This window comes from Euprymna scolopes, chromosome 26 (assembly GCF_053919585.1).
Source record: "Euprymna scolopes isolate OS-2025 chromosome 26, ASM5391958v1, whole genome shotgun sequence".
NCBI lineage: Eukaryota > Metazoa > Mollusca > Cephalopoda > Sepiida > Sepiolidae > Euprymna > Euprymna scolopes.
Window position 1 is genome coordinate 70,859,136 of NC_136507.1, and position 19,911 is coordinate 70,879,046.

The 19,911-nt window shown below is 34.1% G+C and overlaps 1 protein-coding gene across 4 annotated transcripts in view; it reads left to right on the top strand.

Annotated features, from left to right (window-relative positions):
• LOC145248163 (E3 ubiquitin-protein ligase XIAP-like) overlaps positions 1 to 19,911 on the top strand; it is a 163,577-nt gene that overhangs the window by 43,015 nt on the left and 100,651 nt on the right. Inside the window, exon 1 of one of the 4 annotated variants that reach the window (XM_080110000.1) lies at positions 4,350 to 4,498. The exons of the other annotated variants lie outside the window; for them this stretch is intronic. Within the exon in view, the coding sequence (XP_079966126.1) occupies positions 4,471 to 4,498 (28 nt within the window). The 5' untranslated portion in view covers positions 4,350 to 4,470. Of the gene's footprint in view, positions 1 to 4,349; positions 4,499 to 19,911 lie in introns of those variants that run through there. 4 annotated transcript variants of the gene reach the window in all.

Below are 19,911 nucleotides of genomic sequence, written 5' to 3' on the forward strand. Positions count from 1 at the left end.
TGGAAGCCGTGCTAATGAGACACCATGAATAATGTAGCAAACTTTATAATCTTGGGCAGATGTTACTTTGATGTGTCTGTCTGTGTGCGTCAATCATTTCAACTGAGTTAGAAAGTTAAGAAGTAAATAATTAGTTAAGAGAACATTAGTCTTTTACCCTCTCTTAGGTTAGTTCTGTCCAAAGAAAAAACTTTAGAAAACTCAGCAAACGTCTCCTTATGTCCTCTTACTTTACAAAAAAAAAACTATAGCAACCACTAGATGAAATGGCGACGATGGAAAGAAGCAGAAAGCATGTAAAAGACCAGTATGTATGTATAAAAAAAATTTCTTTTCTTCAATGAAAATTTTATTGAAGATATTATATATTTAACAGTTTCATTCAGTAGAATAGGAACCAAAAGGAGTTAGCAAGGCGAGAACATAAGAATATAAAAAAACAAGGCAAGTTAGTTCGGCAGGCATGTATTAGAAACAAGTGAAGCATACGTGGTCCTCCATGAGTGCACAGCAAATGAGGCATAAAAAAATGACTAAATGAAGCATTTACCTGAATTTAGTCTCCAAAGTCCCCAGGGGACGTCAAATCCTGGTGAAAATAAACAAATGATGCAGTTTAGGCTTTAACATATGTAAATTCGAGTTCTGCACCATGCAAAAAAAGAAATGACTAAGTCCATTAGTTACACCCTCACTCCCATTTAGCCACAAAGGTCCCCAAGGCCTTAACATATTTAAATTTGAGTTCAGCACCATGAAAAACTGCTAAATAGACATCACAGAAAATTTTGGACAAATATGGTAAAATAGTCCCAAAAATGGAGTGTTTTTATTAGACCTAAAAGAACCACTAGGGCACACCCAAGAGTTATCACAAAGTATAAACAAACAAAATTATATAAAAAGTTTTCAGAAAGTTTTATAAAAATCCAAGGCATCGATTTTTTTTAAATAAGCACAAAAGTGTCAGTTTTAGCCATTTTAATCCGGAAGGCACCCCTGGGGGGGGGGGGGACAACGGGAATTTTCTTGGGAAATCGGTTCTGTTACTTGTTTTTACTCATATCATGTTTAATGTTTGTGCAAAATTTCAAAAAATCCAAGGTGTAGTTATTGAGAAAAGTGGAGACAGACGAATGGACGAACAGACAAGGGGGAATTTACAGGTCCACCCTCCTTTTGTTGGGGGACCTAAAGGGAATTGAGCCTAGGTCTTCGATCTCGGTCTTTAGGCCTCCGTCTCACCAGTAATGGCAGGAGGAGAACAAAGAAAATCTGCATCATTTATCTACACTGGCATTTCGACAAGTACTTTATATTAGGCAAGAAATAAGCTTTGAGTGGAAACAAGAAAAGCTATGCACATGTAGAAATGTTCTAATCGGCCAATGCTTTATTCTTTTTCACCGCAAACAAGGCGTCTCACCACTTGAAATGTTGGGATTGTTTCTAGCAGAGGACTGTGGAGAGTTAAGCAATAAAATGTTTGTTCACATTACATTTAAATATCTGCACTTTAGTATAGGCAGGGAAGCAAAAAATAAGGAGGAAATTCTGAAGTCTAGCAATCTGAGGGAAACTACACGCCTGTGGAACTCTGTTCCGTCTGCCTGCTTCCCACTGGACTACAACTTGGATGTCTTCAAGTCCAATGTTAACAAATTCCTAATGAACCGCCCCCTTAAGTAAACACTTCATCAAATCTCCACACTAACGTAATGTACTTGCAATAACCTTTATCCCTGAGTGGCTTCCGGGCCTTGATAAGTGGTGATCACTGTGTAAAAAAAACAAAACACTATTAGAGTAGAAGGTTTTCTGGCATTTAGAGACCTCAACAGGGAAGGGGTATGAATTGAGAATTGGCTGATGAGCTTGGAGTTGGCAAATGGACAATTCACAGACACTTGAAGCAACTTGATTTTATTCACAAGAAGCCATGTCAAGATACGCACAAACTTACTGAAGCACAAGCCACCAGACAAGTTAAAATTGCCGTCAATTGCTCAGCAATCCATTGGACGAGTGTTTTTAGAAGCGTATTGTAACATTGGATGAGAAATGGGTCTATCTGGTTCAGCACAATTGAGACACGTGATTGTTTCAAAAAAGGCAAGAGACATCGTTGGTTCCAAAACAAGATTGAATCGAGGAAGCACGTCAAGAATTCTTTGATTCAAAGCTGGCTAAATGGTATGTTGACCAGAGCCGAAAGCTTGCATATCGATGGCAGAAAGTCTTGGAAAATTATGATCTTTATTTTGAGAATTAATTTTTTTGTTATTACTTGGCAAGTAAAATTTCACTTTTTTTGCAAGTGTTTACAAACTTTTGGGACAACCTAATACAAAAGAAAATAAAGGTCAATCAAATAGCTATTACAGACTCCTGAGCAACATCGGTCATAAAATGCTTGTATCATATTTTCCTCCAGTTCTTCTTTTATGCCAATAAAACAGAAAATTAGATGATCATATTGTATGGAATAAAAGTTATTTAGGAAATATTTTCTTTCAGATGTACAATTATCCATTGGCACATGTTTCGTCTATATATATCTATATCTATTTATCTATATACAGGGTTAACCCCCTCCCAAAAAAAACAGGACATTCAATTGTTTTTCTGAGCATTTTACAGTCAACGAAGAAAAAAAGGCCAAAGAGCCTAGTGTTTTGATGTGATGTGTTGAATATAATAAACTAGTTATGACCAAAGTTTCATTTAATTCAGACAAAACACTAAGAAACGGGGCCTAATTAGAGTTGGGCCCGTTTTTTTTTTTTTGGTCACCCTGTATATTTTTTTACCACTAACCTTAAGTCCGAATGGCTGCCAGTTAGGTTTAGGATTAGTTTAGAAAACTGGGCGAATGTTTTGAAAAATAATTTATTGTAAAAAGAATATATTATTTGGATTCTTTGGACTAATATTCTCATCTTCTGACATTTGAAAAGACTACCGTAAAAACAACAAACGGACTTCTACAGATTCTATGCTCCAACAACAACATGGCAAAAAAGGAATAAAAAAAAAAGAAAGACATACTGATGATGAAGTGTATCTTCGAAATATATTTATAAATTTCAAACAAAATAAATATCTGTTTATTTTGTAATAATGCGCTGTTTTGGCTTCAAACGTATCTAATACGTATTTATTTTATTCAAACTCAACCAGCGCTTCCATTCAAGGAACACAAACCCTAACGTTATTTTTATAATGTTTTAATTGATTTAACCTCCAAGCTTCTTCAGGTGTATCTTGGCAAGCTTGGGAATCTTTCTGTTGAACTCGGGAATCTTTCTGTTGAACTCGGGAATCTTTCTGTTGAACTTGGGAATCTTGAGTAGAAGTCCTAACTAATTCCCAGTTGTATTTTTGAGTGTCACCCGCACTGAGGATTGAACCTTCATCCTTCCAAAGAGTGTAACTTTTACAACAGAATTTTACCAAGTACTTTATCCACTATGCCATGTCTCCTTGCGGATACACCTGAAGAAGGTTGGAGGTTACATCAACTGAAATGTTGTAAAAATAACACTCAAAATGAGAAAAGTAGTCCGAAGGATCCAAATAATATGAATAATCAACCCTCATCTAAAAAAATTCAGAAAATAAATGTAGGAAGAACATTTAAAAAAAGTAATTTATTGGAGAAAGGATAGACATGACTCCAAATTCATAGTAACTCTTTACGTCGGGGTGAACTCAAGCAAAAAAAAATAAAAAGAAAGAGAGAAAAACTGATGGGACAGTTATTACACTTTGATCTAAAATCGTATATCTAAGTTCAAAATATCTGCACTATCGTTTACTAATATATCTGTACTATCGTTTACTGATAAATCTTATAATTCAACCTAATTAAAGAAAACAAAAATACAGAAAAATCTGAAGATGTCATATTCCAAAAAATTATGTAAATTGATCAAGTAGTTTTATTTTAACTAAGAAAATTAAATTTATGAGTAAGCAAAAAGGGACTGTCTCGCGTCGTCATCTAAAAAAACAAACAAACAAGGAACAAGGGTAGTAATAATACAATAATCTTGTGAGATCAGCCTTATGATACCACTGATTTCACATTAATTGCTGTAACTCGTTTAAAAATGATTTTATATATATATATATATATATATATATATATATATATATATATATATATATATATATATATATATATATATATATAAAGATAAAAACTATTTGATTTTTAGAATATGATATTTCCGTTCTGTGATAGATACGTAGATCATAAACATTTTTTTTTTGTTTGTAGTTTAATTCTAAATAAGGACCGAAACTAAAATAAAGCCAATCCTCGGAATAAATAAGGCCTTTTTAGTATCACTTTTGGAGATTCTTGCTAGAAACGAGAGGAGTATTTTTTCCGGAGAAAAAGTGTGTTATTCTTGAAGAGTTTTAACCTGATAATCAACCTGTGGACATCAACTACGTGTTAACTCCATGAAAATGGTAACCAAGCCACATTTGTGTACGTATAAATATTTTGATAAACAACGTTTTTTTTTTTTTTTTTTTTTTTTTTTTGTTAAACATTCATATTTAGTCGCCTCTTTGCTTGGCGGTCATCAAATTTCGTCTGTTTGTTTACAATATCACGTCATCTTTTCTTTTTTGCCAAGATCAAAGTGTAGTATCTGTTCTTCAGATGCTCAACTTCAATTTCTTGTTCTCTGTCAGTGGAGGAGAAATCCTTCACGACTGAGACAATTTTTTATTTTTGTACCTTTTCTCCACGTTAAAAAACGACCCTGGTGTCTAACTCTGTCCCGTGGGGAGGCATTGTATATAGATACAATATCACGTCATCTGATATTTGGGCTTGAGGATGAATGATCTGGTAATGTAATTTCCAGTGGCGGCTCGTGCCTGGAGCTGTGAAACAGTGCAGCAGCACCCCCAAGTCATTTCTACTCAATATTATCGATACACGTTAAAAAGAATATATAAAACCGTTTTTATAATAAGACCAGTACCTAAATAGCAAAGTTTGTTTTTATTTTTATATAAAAAGTTGTAAAAACATTTGTAAATCAAATTATGTATCTTTAAATTTTTTTTATTTGCTCATAGTACTTTAGGGAATTTCCCTAATAAAATAAAATAACACAATTCTATGAACAAATGACAAACAACTTCTTCAACTTAACAAGGGGACGTACTTTAGAAAGAAAGGAAGGAAGAAAGTAGAGTCGGGTCTCCACTGCCTTACGAGGTAGTTACAGCCAGTGGCTGTCGTCAATACCTTTAGTAGGGGCAGCGAAGCGAACAGACATCTAGCACCGTCGAAGGCTGGTAGCGTAAGAGCGAGAGTTTTCTTCTGGGACCGGAAGCTGTCTGGTGTCTAGGGGTTAATTCGTATTCATGTGCAAGTCCTCAGATTGGACAGTTTAAGGCCGCATCACTCACTCAGAGGAAGCGAATGCGCGAGAAGAAAAGGGGTCTATTTGTGTCTGCTACAGTACAAACATATTTATTCTATATTTTATTTACAAAGTTTTGTTATAAACACACATTTTTAAATTTTAAATAAAACTGTTATCCAATAAAGCCATTTTTAAATGGCAAACTCCTAACTTTACCATCGTTTGCAGGCAAGTAAATTTCAAAGATTTTGTTTTTATGAAAAAATGAATTATTAAAAAATTGTAAATAAAATGTATTTAAAAAAATGTTTTCCGTTTGTTTGCCTGCGCAAAAAGCCCGTAAAAGTTTATTTAATCTGTAAAGTTTAAAAGAAATATATTTGTATATTTTTTATTACTCTGTAAAGTGTATACAAGTTAAAATAGTGTTTTTTAATTAAAATGTTTTTGCGTATTACCCCCTTTTCGACGGCTTATAATGGCAAAGTTAAAAATATTTGTATTAAAAAAAAACAATTTTAATGACAAGCTTATTTTGTTATACGCCTATTTTTAATTAATAACAAGGTTTTTATAAATAAAACCGTTTTTAAATAGTAAAACTTTTTTCGTTAATAAAAATCTGTGACCTAAAAGTTATAAAAGTATGATTCAACTCAGTTAGAACTTCCGGTTCAGTTGAATCGCAAAAAGAGGATCACGTAAACATTGTATTCCTTCTACCCTAATTGATATTCTACTAATAGACTACCTAATACTTACCTGTTGCAGGCCAGGATATAAATTCCTTAACTCGCTACAAAAGAAAACAATGAAACGAAATGGAAAAGGAAGCAAAAACTCAATTGCTGAAATAAAATAAACATGTCGTTTATTTTCTGTTGAAAAATGGGTGTTTTAGGTGTAACACGTGTTCATGTCCGCGCGTGGAAAGAGGTGTGAGTAAAGTAGTCGAAATGGGAATGATAGTCCAGCGTGTAGACAAAGACAAAGATAGAGGGTTGACATCAGTAAAGCTGCACGCACATGTTGGTACTTGTCCACGTTGAAATGTCTTCAGGCCACTAGCTGTGGACGAAAACTTGTCTGGTTGATGGACCAAAACAAAAGGGGGAAAAGAGTGAGAAAGGCAATCCAGTTCATGGAGAGAGAAAACGTGTAAAGTGTACGTACTGTCTGTTAGCTCTTGCAGCACGGGACGTGACGTGCACGAGCGCCGCGTGCCCCAAAAGGGCGCGCGGTTGGTCCGTTGACCGTTCAGGTCGGAAGCTGGTTCGGAAAGAAAGCAAAAGCTTAGTTTTCTTGCTTTTATAGTTGTTTCCGGTGTTCTTTGCGCATGTGTGGATTTCCTTTAAAGGGGAAGTGACGTTGCCCATGTGTGCGTACATGTATGCGTACGTGTGTGTACGTTAGCGTGTATGTGTGTGTATGCGCATGAATGTGAGTGTATGTACGTGAACGTGAATATATGTACGTGTGTGTACGTGCGCGCGTATGTTTATGACAAGAAAAATGGCTTGAAATGTGAACGCGTGTTTTTGTGTGAGACTAGAAAAGGCTCGCGCCTACCTTTCCCAACACAATTGATATATATAAAAAAAAATTAACCATGGCCTCCTTGCATCCCCAAGAAATAACTTCTGCGACGGTAAATGAACTTCAACAGATTGAGTTTTCACAGCTGTCTCTCCATGATAAAGTTGAAATTAAGAAAAGAAGCCGTTCAACGCCTGATATTCAAATATCTCAGCCAGGCATTAGCAACAACAAAGTGTATTTTTGTAGCTTTAATGGTACCAACGGAAAAGTTGGCTTTGCGGCTGTGAACTAAAATAGGCATTGTTCTGCTTTGCTTGTTTGTTGTTAGGGGGTGATGTAACGTGGACAAAAGATAGTTTCAGAACTATTAGCAAAATGAAAGATAGAACTGAAAAGCATGAGAAGTCAAAGAAGCACGTTGACAATGTAGTTTCCCTATCAATTTTGGGGACCGTAAATATTAAAGAAAAACTTAGTGATGCCTACAGACTTTCAATCAATCATCATAACATGAATTTTAAGAAGAACCGTGAAATTTTATCTAAAATAATAGATTGTATTTTCTTTTGTTGGAACTTTGAAACTCCCTTACAAGGACATGACGAAAAAGATGATTCAGTAAATCCAAGTGTATTTAGAGGATTATTAAATTTTGCATCTTAATTAAATCCAGATTGAAAGAATCACTTAGAAACCAGTAGTGTCTTCAAAGGTGTTTCCAAGACTATTCAGAATGACATACTTGACTGTCTTTTACAAATATAACGTGATGAAATAAGGGCAGAAATTAGCAAAGTTTCCTTTGTAGCTGTCATGGCTGACGATACAACAGATGTGTCTGAACACACACAAATGATCATTGTACGTCTTGGATAAAAAAATACTTGAACGCTTTTGGGGATTCTTTATTCCAGAAAACAAAACCGCTGATGGGATATCAAAATGTATTCTACAACAATTAGATTAATCCTTCAAGGGAATCGCCAAAAACTAATAGCTCAGACATTTGATGATGCAAATGTCATGAAAGGCAAAAAAGCTGGTGTTCAGGCGAAAATAAAAGCAGTTTATAGTAATGCACATTTCACTCACTGTTATGCGCATCAACTTAATTTAATAATGAGGAATGCGGCAAGCATTACACGAAATGCTACAATATTTATCTCTAACATTTTGGCTATTCTGACTTTCTTTTCTAGATCACCACAGCGTCTGTACATTCTCAAGAAGCATCTGGATGTAAGCATTCTATGTGTATCCGCCACAAGGTGGAACTTTAACATAAATAGAGTTCATGAAAATGTTCAAGCATTAAAAAACTGTCACTGAAATTCAGTCAACATCATATGTAGATGAGACCGTTGCAGAAGTGACAGGAATTCTGAAATATTTGAACGATGAAAATTTCATATTTTGGTTTGAGCTATTTCATAAAATTATGTCTCATGTTGAAATTATTTCTCGGAAAATTAGCATATATAAAGTCAATGAATACATAACAAATTTCAAAACTGCTATTTTAGAGATAAGAAACACCAAATACTGTGAAAATCCTTTACAAACACTCAAGGATGAAGCTAAAGAACTGTATGACTATATATCTGTTGATATAACGGACAGATATTCTTCAACTAAACATTTAATACTTGCTAAATTGTTTTACAAGATAAGCTTTAAGAAAAAAACTACCTACAGAAGAGATATCCTTGGTAACTGAAGCATATCCCATGATTGACAAAGAAAAGTTTGAAACTAAGCTAGAAATATTTTATAGTAGGTCAGATATCCATGAATATTGCAAAGTAATTGATCTCCTGAAATTTATTTTGGAAAACAATTTAAACGATGTTCTTAGTGAAATCACAAAACTCATAAAAAATTATCTTGACAATTCCCATGACTACATCAGAGGCAGAACGTTGTTTTTAAACTCTGAAAAGAATAAAAACTTTTCTAAGGAAACACCATATGTTGCGAAAGACTAAATGCACTTGCAGTGCTTTCAATTGAAAAAAAAGTTCTTTAGCAGTCATTCAGAAGTTAAGGAGAAAATTATTAATCTTTTTTCACAAATTAAAACAAGAAGAATGGAGTTTACTTTCAAATTAATGTAATAAGTGAAATATTTAAAATATTTACATCTATTTAGGATTCCTTTAAGTTATTGTATTTTTATACGTGTGCATACATATAAATTATGTATATTTTTTGTTTGATTTATTTTTACACAATATTAAAACAATACGTATTTTTTTTAAAACAGCACCCCTACTAATCTTAAGCACGAGCCGCCACTGGTCACTTCTGACTAATGTTTACTGATTTTTAAAATATGCAAGCGAACTTGGCTGTTTTTCAAAATAATAGAAAAATTTTAAACTGGTAAACATTAATCAGAAGTGCCTTTTCCAGGACATCAAGCCTAAATATCAGCTAATGGGTGCTTGCTTGTACAAATAAGATTGCAGAAACAGGGGACATAACTCAGATTGCTTACTTCAGAAAGCATAGGTACTTCTACACTTTATCGCCGAAAACTGGAGACGCGATTTTATTTCGCGCACCTGTCATTGAAATCCAAGGGAGAAATCAGTATTTTAAACTATGACCGAAGCATGAAATAAATAACAAAAACAAAATTAAACTAGATAATGATATTTCGATTTCATTTAAATTAATTTGTTGTTGACTATTCAAAGTTGCTTTAATTCAAAAAAATGTTTCATTGTTCGAAAAAAAAAAGCAAAAAAAAAAAAATTTTTTTATAAAAATCCAATGTTGCTTTAATTATAAAATTGTTTTATTAAAATTATATTTTCTTACGCAAACTTTTCATCATTATTATTTATTTCAACTATTACCATCATATTCACTTTAACTTATAATTATATTTCAAATTAATACCATTATTATTATTCTTTATTTGTTTTTGGTATTATCGTTAATATGATTTTCTAACTTTTTAATTTGACCTTCTCTTTTCCTTACAAATGACCTTGAAAAATTCCCTACATATCGCCATATTAGTTTTTTTTTCTTCTTTTCTTCTTTTCTTCTTTCGTCCGAACGATTTCCGATGTTTAGACTTAACGCCCATGAACTATTACGCTGTATCTCATTTTAACTTAATTTCTGAAAATGTGACAACTGTTACGCGCGAGCGCAAATAAGTGATGATACCGTTACGAGAGTCAATTAAAATGCGTGATAACAAAAAAATCTCTTCCCCTTCCTTGATTAGATTTTTTTATTCCATCGGTGGAAAGAAGAGAAAAGTGAATCATTCATGACACCCATGCGCTACTAACGGAAATGGCCTAAACAAATACCTTTCCACCCCTCCTCGTCACGTCACACATTTTTTCATCCATTACCCTCCCCCATACTCGTTCTTCCTCACAGGGGAAAGATGCAAGATGATAGAATTCATGGTAGAGAATTTGTTAAATTTGCTACGCGCCATAATTGACTCAATTTGGAGATAATTTCACAGGATGAAGGTCTAACACGCCTATATGTATTTAGAGATGCAGGCAAAAAGTGGGGGTGGGGACCGCTCAAAGAATTATGCTTATCGCAAATAAGGAAACAGACATGTGTGGTGGTCTAGGGTATAGAAGGAAATGCGTGTTCATATCACGTTCGAGTGTCACCAGTTTGTACCTATTTACTATGTCTCCCCACGGGGCAGCACCAGTTTGTAGCGGACTGGTGGATATATTATATATATCCCCCAGTCGTACAAAATAGGAAAAATGAATTGAGTTGAGAAAGAAACGAACAACGCGTTTATTGAAATAAACGAATTAGAATTTATTTCGTGAAGAAACAAATAAAAGAAAGGATACAGCACGTGTTTAGTTTGGTGTGTGTCTCTCGCTGTTAGCTGGTGAGAAGGAAAGTCTATTGTTGTAGAGAGAGAGAGAGAGAGAGAGAGAGAGAGAGAGGGAGATAGAGAGAGAGAGAGAGTGAGTGAGAAAGTCAATCCAGGCCATGGAGAGAGAAAGCGTGTAAGGTGTATATACTGTCTGTTGGCTTTTGCCCCACACATAACAGGGGACGTAAAGCGCACGGATGCGTGCCCCGAAAGAGAGCGGTTGGTCCGTCGACCGCTTAGGTCGGGAGCCAAATCAAAAAGGAGGAAACAGCTCAGGTTTCTTGCTTTTGTAGTTGTTTCCGGTGTTCTTTGCGCATGTGTGGATTTCCTTTAAGGGGAAGTGACGTTGCCCATGTGTGCATACGAGTATGCGTGCGTACATGTGGGTGTGTGTATGTGAGGAAAAACATGTTCGAACACAGGTTAACACGAATATCAAAAAACTATTAAAATTCTGGAAAGCTTAAAATTGGATGATGACTTCTGAATTATTTCTGTGAATTATTCATATCATTCGGATTATATCTTTTCTAAGAGATAGGTAATCTGTGATTATTAATGCCCCCACCTCCCTTTTTTAGCCGAATCCTGTCCACTCCCATGAATAGCCGAATTCAAACCTTCAGACATTTGTTTTCGTGTGACTATATATAATCTTATATAATATAAAGAGAAGAAAAAAGAGGTATTGGTTAACTTAACTTCCTTCTTTTGATCCATTTTATTTTGATTGGTTGAAACATTGCATTCTATGTTTTGTTTAAAAGAGAAAAAGAAGGACATTGATTAACTTACGAACTTCCTTTGCCAGCTTTGATTAGGTCCATCGGGACATTGCATTATGTGTTTCATTTTTTGTTCATTTACCTTTGAGGTAACCACGTTTTTACTGGTTATCTACAAAGGTAAATGTTTCTCATATGCCCTTTCCGTAAAAGGAATTCTTTCTTTTTTTTTCTTTCTTTCTCTTTCTCTTCAAAAATGTTCTATTGTCAAAAGTGTTTTTATTCATAAAGTCTGAAGAAATGCTGGTTTTTGAAAATTTTCAAACGATATAATGTTTGAAATTGCCGACCGGGCATGGAAACAATTGTAACGTAAAATGAAATACACCTTTTGTTGCCATCAACACCTTTTTTGGAGTCTTGATTTTTCTTACACATTCTTGTTATGTCCGGTCATTTTTCTTCTTGTCTTGTCGAATTGTGCACTGGGTTACTTCACGACGGTACTGACCAAAGAACCTAGGATTACCTTGCCATTTGCATGCTGTACACTAACAACGAACTGATGCAATCTGGCTTTGTTTTAAATAAAAAAACAAATCTTTTCTTGTCTTACAATTGTTCCTATTTACAATGCCTCCCCACCGGACAGAGTTAGACACCAGGGTCGTTTTTTAACGTGGAGAAAAGGAACAAAAATAAAAATTGTCTCAGTCGTGAAGGATTTCTCCTCCACTGACAGAGAACAAGAAATTGAAGTGGAGCATCTGAAGAACAGATACTACACTGTGATCTTGTCTCGAAGGCCAAGAAAATTGTCTTACAATTGTTAATCAATTACAAGGAAAACATTTGAGAAAAAATATACGTGGAAATTTCCCATGGAATTATGTAATAATTTGAAAATTTATAAAAAAAAACCCAACAAATCTCTAATTAAATATTTAAAATATAAAAAATCGGAATCGGAATCAGGAATCGTATCAGAATTGGAAATTTAGAACAGAATCAGTAATTGGATCAGAATCGGGAAAAATTTTGGAATCATCCCATCATATAATTTCTAAAGGAAAAGAAGATTAGTTTTAATAGCATTAAGTGTTACAACCCATTTACGGCATCATTCCACTATAAACTGGGGATCATTTTCTAAAGTTTCAGCCATTGTCTTCGACATTTTTCCCTCATGTCCATTATAAAGCGTGATGTCATTAAAAAATATATTCATTTCGATACAATTTTATTAGGGAAGTCGTTTATGGATATCAGGAATAATAAAAATTCAAGTATCGATCCTTGAAGCACGCACACATTATACTAGCAGGACTTGTTGAAATTCCACAGCGAACTCTTTTACATGTAATGTACTGATGTTGGCATTCTGTGGATGTTCAGCGTAAATCGAGACACCCTGATATTATTGCATCTCTTTTGTTAAAATTGCAAAAATATTTATTTAAGCTAGCAGGGACGCCTGGCATAGCATGGTCGTAAAATACGCTTAAATATATTTTAATTCATGCAGATTTTGTATTTATTATTATGGAGCCAATTTTCTATCGATTTTTATATATTATGTTGTGATTTCAAAAATAAAAAATATATCCATATGACTTGGGTGCATCAGTTTGAATAAAAACCGAAACCAAAACTTATGAAGCAATATATATATATATATATATATATATATATATATATATATATATATAACTTGAGTTCCTTCAGCTATAATCAAAACCAAAACTTATGAAGAATTCTTGGTAAAATTATTTATTAAAAGAAATGGAAAGTCATAACAATTAAATGACAGTCACTCGGAAGAAAAAGATGTAAGCTTGACACACAAAATAACACACACACACTATCGTATTAATATATATAGATTGTTTGGACGTACGGACATTAAGGATAACCTAAATTTCTCTTTTGTCTAAGACAGATCTGATTATGTTAAGTATTCATCCAGAAATACTGTATGATTTAATGTTCACGTGAAGACCTTCATGCCAGATCTTGTCAAAGGCTTTGGATATATTAATGGCTACCACCCACTGGCGTAGCTAAGGGGGGGGGGCGGTCCGCCACAGGCGGCACACCTGAGGGGGCGGCATTTTGAGAGGGTAAAAATAGAAAGTAGAAAAAATAAATAAAAATAAACAAAAGTTAACAATAAATATGAAATTTTATACCAAAAAGGTTGTAAAAAATCGGAATTTTGGGGGGTATCGGAATCAGAAAAAATGTGTCCCTATTTTCTCAGCGTCAGGGAGGGGCGGCATGGGGGCGGCATGGGGGCGGCATGGGGGCGGTATTTTGAGATGGTAAAAGGGGAAAATCGAAAAAAATGCTAACAAAAAATCTGAAATTTTATATCGAAAAGGTTGTAAAAAATGGGAACTTTTGTAGTTATTGGAATTGCAAAAAGGTGTCCCTATTTTGCGAGCGGCGTATGTCAGGGGGCGGCATTTTGAGAGAGTAAAAATAGAAAGTAGAAAAAATAAATAAAAATAAACAAAAGCTAACAAAAAATATGAAATTTTATACCAAAGAGTTGTAAAAATCGGAATTTTAGGGGGTATCGGAATCAGAAAAAATGTGTCTCTATTTTCTGAACGTCGGGGGGCGGCATGGGGGCGGCATGGGGGCGGCATTTTGAGATGGTAAAAGGGGAAAATCGAAAAAAATGCTAACAAAAAATCTGAAATTTTATATCGAAAAGGTTGTAAAAAATGGGAACTTTTGTAGTTATTGGAATCGCAAAAAGGTGTCCCTATTTTGCGAGCGGCATATGTCAGGGGGCGGCATTTTAAGAGAGTAAAAATAGAAAGTAGAATAAATAAATAAAAATAAACAAAAGCTAACAAAAAATATGAAATTTTATACTGAAAAAGTTGTAAAAAATCGGAAATTTTTGAGGTATCAGAATCAGAAAAATGTGTCTCTTATTTACGAGCAGCACATGGCAGGGGCGGCATTTTGAAAGGATAAAAATAGAAAATAGAAAAAATATATAAAAGCTAACAAAAAAACTGAAATTTTATACCGAAAGTTTGTAAAAATCTGAAGTATTGGAGGTATCGGAATCGGAAAAATGTGTTTTACGATTCCAAAACCGATTCTTTTAAATTTTTAATTTAATTTTTCATTATTGGTATTAATTATAAATATTTATTATTTTTAAATTATCACTAAAACTAAAATGAGAATAAACTCAAAATACGATGTAAATTTATTTTATTTGTAAAACAATTTTTTTAAATTGCATAAATTCTCTATGTAACCTTTCAAAGAAAGCAGTTGCTTTATATGTTCTGAAAAATGTTGAAAAATTAAACAGCAACAGTCTTTGCAGCCCGCGGCGATCGTAAGATTTGCCCCCCCCCCGCATTTGATAATCTGTTAACCTTCAAAAAACAAATATATATATAATATATCCTTCAAGATTGAGGCAATTTTTTTTGTTTTAATCTAGGGTGAACTTTCTCTACATTAAAAACCGATCTTGAAATGAATTAAAGCAATTTATTCTCAATTAATGGAAATTTTGAAAACTCCAAACGCAATTGTAAATTATTACTTGATAAATAGTTTAACAGTTTGGAGTTTTCAAAATTTCCATTAATTGAGAATAAATTGCTTTAATTCATTTCAATCACTAAGTTTAAAAAATGCAAGCATTAATTATTTCTGGAGATATACTCAGTGACCGGCTGACCTAACAGGATAGGGCCAAGCCCAGGCTTCGGCCAAGCACCAAAAAACCAAAATGACCTCAGAAAGATTTCATACTTAAAGGGGAACTTTCATATAAATTTTTATCGAATAGGTGCGAAAAGAAAGTTGGATATTTGAGTGTGTATACACCGACATCAAAGAGGAAATAACATTAGATGCGAAAGTTTGAATTCATTAATTTTATTACTGTCCAATTCATTAGGCTAAGACTTTGAAAGTATCAAACGTTTGTTTTTGTAGCATACTTTTTATAACTCCTTGTAAGCTTTACAATTGCTAGCTGGAGGATCGGACAAAATCACCCCGGGCAACCCCCACCATCTACTTAAAACAAAAGGAAAACAGATAAAATCTCAAATGAATAAAAAATATTAAAAATCAGTTTTCATATTTTAATTTTAATTTAACTGAATTTAGGAAAATTAGATACCGTAGAACTAATTTTCGCAAGGTATGAAAATTAAGCAACTACAGAATAAATGTTAACTTAATAATAATGGACCAGTTTTCCTACCTAGCAAAAATGGACGAATTTTCCACGGACGAATTTTCCGTGCACCCAGATGCCCGGGGGTGGAGGGCAAATTTTACTACCGCCCCGGGCGGCAAAAGATCTAGCTACGCCACTGCTACCACCCTAACTTCTCTTAGTTTATCCAGTACATGGTATATGCATTCAAAGATAGCTTGCCTAAATTCATACTGAGAAAGAAGTTTAGCATTGCTTGATTGATTAATGACTCAAAGATTTTAGTGAAGGGGGGGAGGAGACTGATGGGGAGATAGTTCTTTCACCAGAATTTTTGAATACTGATACCACAGAGACAATCTCCCAGCTATTAAGAGAGCAAGTTTGGCAAGGTTTTTGTAGAATTTGGAACGTACAGAGGCTACCTCAGTGGAGCATTTATTTATTAGTATAGCAGTTATGAGATCAGGCCCACATGCCTGGAGGTGTCTAGATATTTTATGATATCAGTGCATTTGTTGTAGAATTTGGAAAATACAGAGGCTAGCTCAGTGGAGCATTTCTTTATTAGTATAGCAGGTCGTGGTATACTAAGACGTACCATTGACTTCCAGAAGCTCAATGCTCATTGCTCCAGGGAGACCCATCACTGCCAATCACCTTTTAATTTGGCCTCCCAAATTCCACACAATACCAAGAAAACAGTAATCGCCACAGTGAACGAATATCATGCCATTGAGCTGGATGAAGAAAGTCAGCACTTGACTACCTTTATCACAGAATGGAGACAATACCATTATTTATTATTTACGAGTACCCCAAGGTTTTATTGCATCATTAATCAGGCCTTAATCGGTCTTGGGGGTGTCTAGATATTTGAAGAGTACAGAGGCTAGCTCAACAGAGCATTTCTTTTTAGTATAGCAGATATGAGATCAGGCCCATATGCCTGGGAGGTGTCTAGATATTTTATGATATTGTCACCCCCACTCTCTCACCTTCACTCGCCTGTTGCGGACGATCGTCGACCTCCGAACCCTTCTACTGCCAGTGATAATTCTTGGCCGTCTAAGTTACGGGTATGGGGTGGTGACTGAATTATCAGTGGATCGTCTAGTAATACGAACCGGACTAGTCTGTTGTGTACCCTCTTAACGACGAACGTCATCGAAAGAGGGCCATGGATTTGTGGTGTAGTTTAAAGAAAAACAGGACAAACGATTATACACACCATAATATATTCAAACGAAACAGTAGAGTTCTTATCACTCTTTCAGAGCTTTGAAGGAAGCGATGTGTTAACATTCTACAAACAATGTCGAAGGCGTCAGCTTTCAAACTTATTGAGTGTTGGCCTCTGGGGATCTGAGGGAACGCGCATGTCTCAAAAGCCCCTTGGCTCTATGCATCTATCTTTGTTCATCTGAGTCTGTCGCTCTGGCATTCTCGGCCTCTTCACCCTGCCCAACAGTCTCTGTGGTTTATCTCTCTAACTTGGATATATATAACAGCCTTCAAGTTTGGCCTCTGAATCCGACGCAGATATGATTTCACTGACAGATATATATTCAATTGTCAATTCATGAGCTGATTTGTAATTCCTAAAAATAACACAGTCGCTTCCCTCAAATATCCGATTGAGTTTCAAACAAACAGTTATTAATCTTCAACACACACAGAGTTCTCAGGTTCTTAAATAAACAACGTGAAACCAAGTGGTTTCGTCTTACTTTCTAACGGGGGGGGGAGACATAAAAATGGGGACAACTTTCTATAATTCAAATATACTAAATTTGTACTGAAGTTGATTCATAGTCATTAGTAGGGCTGTGACAACAACGTTTTCTTTTTTTTTTATATTGTTTTACAGAGTATATATCTAAAACAGTTACACATAGTTGTCACCCCTTACTTCGTTATTATATCATTTAGATGAGAAGGGGTTATGATCAGATGATCGAATGTGACTTCTGTCCACAGATGGAAATTTTGTGAGAAAGTGGTTTGTGGTGTCTAAGATGGAGTTGGAGGAAAACTTGCTAACATGATACAGTTCTGATCATCCCCAAAGAAGAAGAATAAAATCAAATTTGAAAAATTTTGCGTTGAAAAGGCTTCTAAGTGTATTGGAATGGTTCAGACACTGATGGAGTCGTGCAGATTTGCAATGAATAGAAATATATTAAAAGTTGAACTTTAAGAAAGCTAAAACGACATATGCTTTTTTTTTTAAATAAATATTTTTTTAAAATATTTTTTAATATAATATAATCTTTAACGATATGAAGGAAGCTTTCACCCTAGTCAAGGTCGTTTAAAGACTAGCAGGAAATGCCACACCTTGCCATAAAATATGCTTAAATATATTTTAATTTATGCAGATTTCATATTTATTATTACAGAGCCAATTCTCTCCATATATATATATATATATATATATATATATATATATATATATATATATATATATATATCTCTCTCTCTCTCTCTCTCTCTCTCTCTCTCTCTCTCTGTATATATATATATATATATATATATATATATATATATATATATATATATATATATATATACCCTGCAATCTCTCTCCCACAGAAGAGACGTTGCGAGCCTATCCTTGTTTTATCGTTATTTCCATGGCAGGTGCTCGTCTGAACTCCAATCTCTGGTCCCCCCCTCGCCAATCTTTCATGAAAAACACCCGTCTAGCTGAATCCACTGTGAAAAATTTCCCCCACTCTTTATCTGTGCCTAAATCAAAACGTGGATTCCATGAACAAAGCTTCTTTCTTAGAACCGCACGCCTGTGGAACTCTGTTCCGTCTGCTTGCTTCCCTCTGGACTACAACTTGGATGTCTTCAAGTCCAACATAAACAAATTCCTAATGAACCGCCCCCTTAAGTAAACACTTTATCAAATCTCCACACTAACGTACTGTACTTGCAATAACCCTTATCCCTGAGTGGTTTCCGGGCCTTGATAAGTGGTGACCACCGTATAAAAAATAATATATATATATATATATATATATATATATATGTATGTGTATAGTTAAATATGTATGAATAAAAAATCAATACGAAAAATATCTAAATGTTTATATCTTTTCTGTATTTATTTCCTATTAAAATATAGATAGATAGATAGATAGATAGATAGATAGATAAATATTTCTTTTAAAGAAAAAAAAGCATATATCGCTTTGGCTTTTTTAAATGTTAAATTTTCAAATTTTAATAATTATGTCATAACAATATTGCTAAAAAGTACCATCTTATTTCTTATGACATTGTCACACTTGCACTTGTAAACTGCCCATTTAACATCCGAATGGGCTACTACCTCGAGAGATTTTTACATCTCCAAGAGAAAAAAAAAAAAAGATTAACAAAAAGAAATCACTTGAAAAAGCCTCGCCTGAGGTGAAAGTTTTCTTCATATTTTTAAAGGTAAATAAATATTTCTTGAAAAAAAAATTTTTTTTAAAATCAAATACAAAAAATCTTTCTTTTTAAAATAGTGTCTTTACAGACGGCAAACTTTTAAACTGACAACTCTATTTTCTTTAATTGCAGATTTAGCAACTATCGGTTATTTTGAGTTTAGTTTAATTTGGCAATTCATCGTGGAGAAATTGACACCCGAGCAACATTTGCAAATTGCAAATGACACGATCAATTTACTGAGAAAAGCATTTGATGAATGAATAATTTCGTGAAATGGACATGTCAACTGGCCACTCTGTTTACACGATTTAGCTCCATAAGATTATTGTCTTTGGGAATATGTAATATCTTATATCTATGCTGATAAACCAGACACAATAGACCACTTAGAAGACAACATTCGACACGTTATTGCCAAAATACAGCCTAATTTGATGCATAGATTTTATGAAAATTGAACCTCTAAATTACACTATATATGCGTGGGACTATATGCTCAAAATGTTATTTAAATTATGAATGCTAAAAAATTAATGTTTGACATAAATCACATATTTGTATAATAAAAATATTTTACTGTGGTTCATTTTAATTTAAAGTTCGTGACTTCTAAAAGAAGCACTCTATACAATCCAAAATGTTTCTGCTTAAACACAAAGTTGTATGTTTTATCAAAATTATTTTAAAAAAAAAAACCCACTCAATCCAAACGATTAGGAGTGTCAA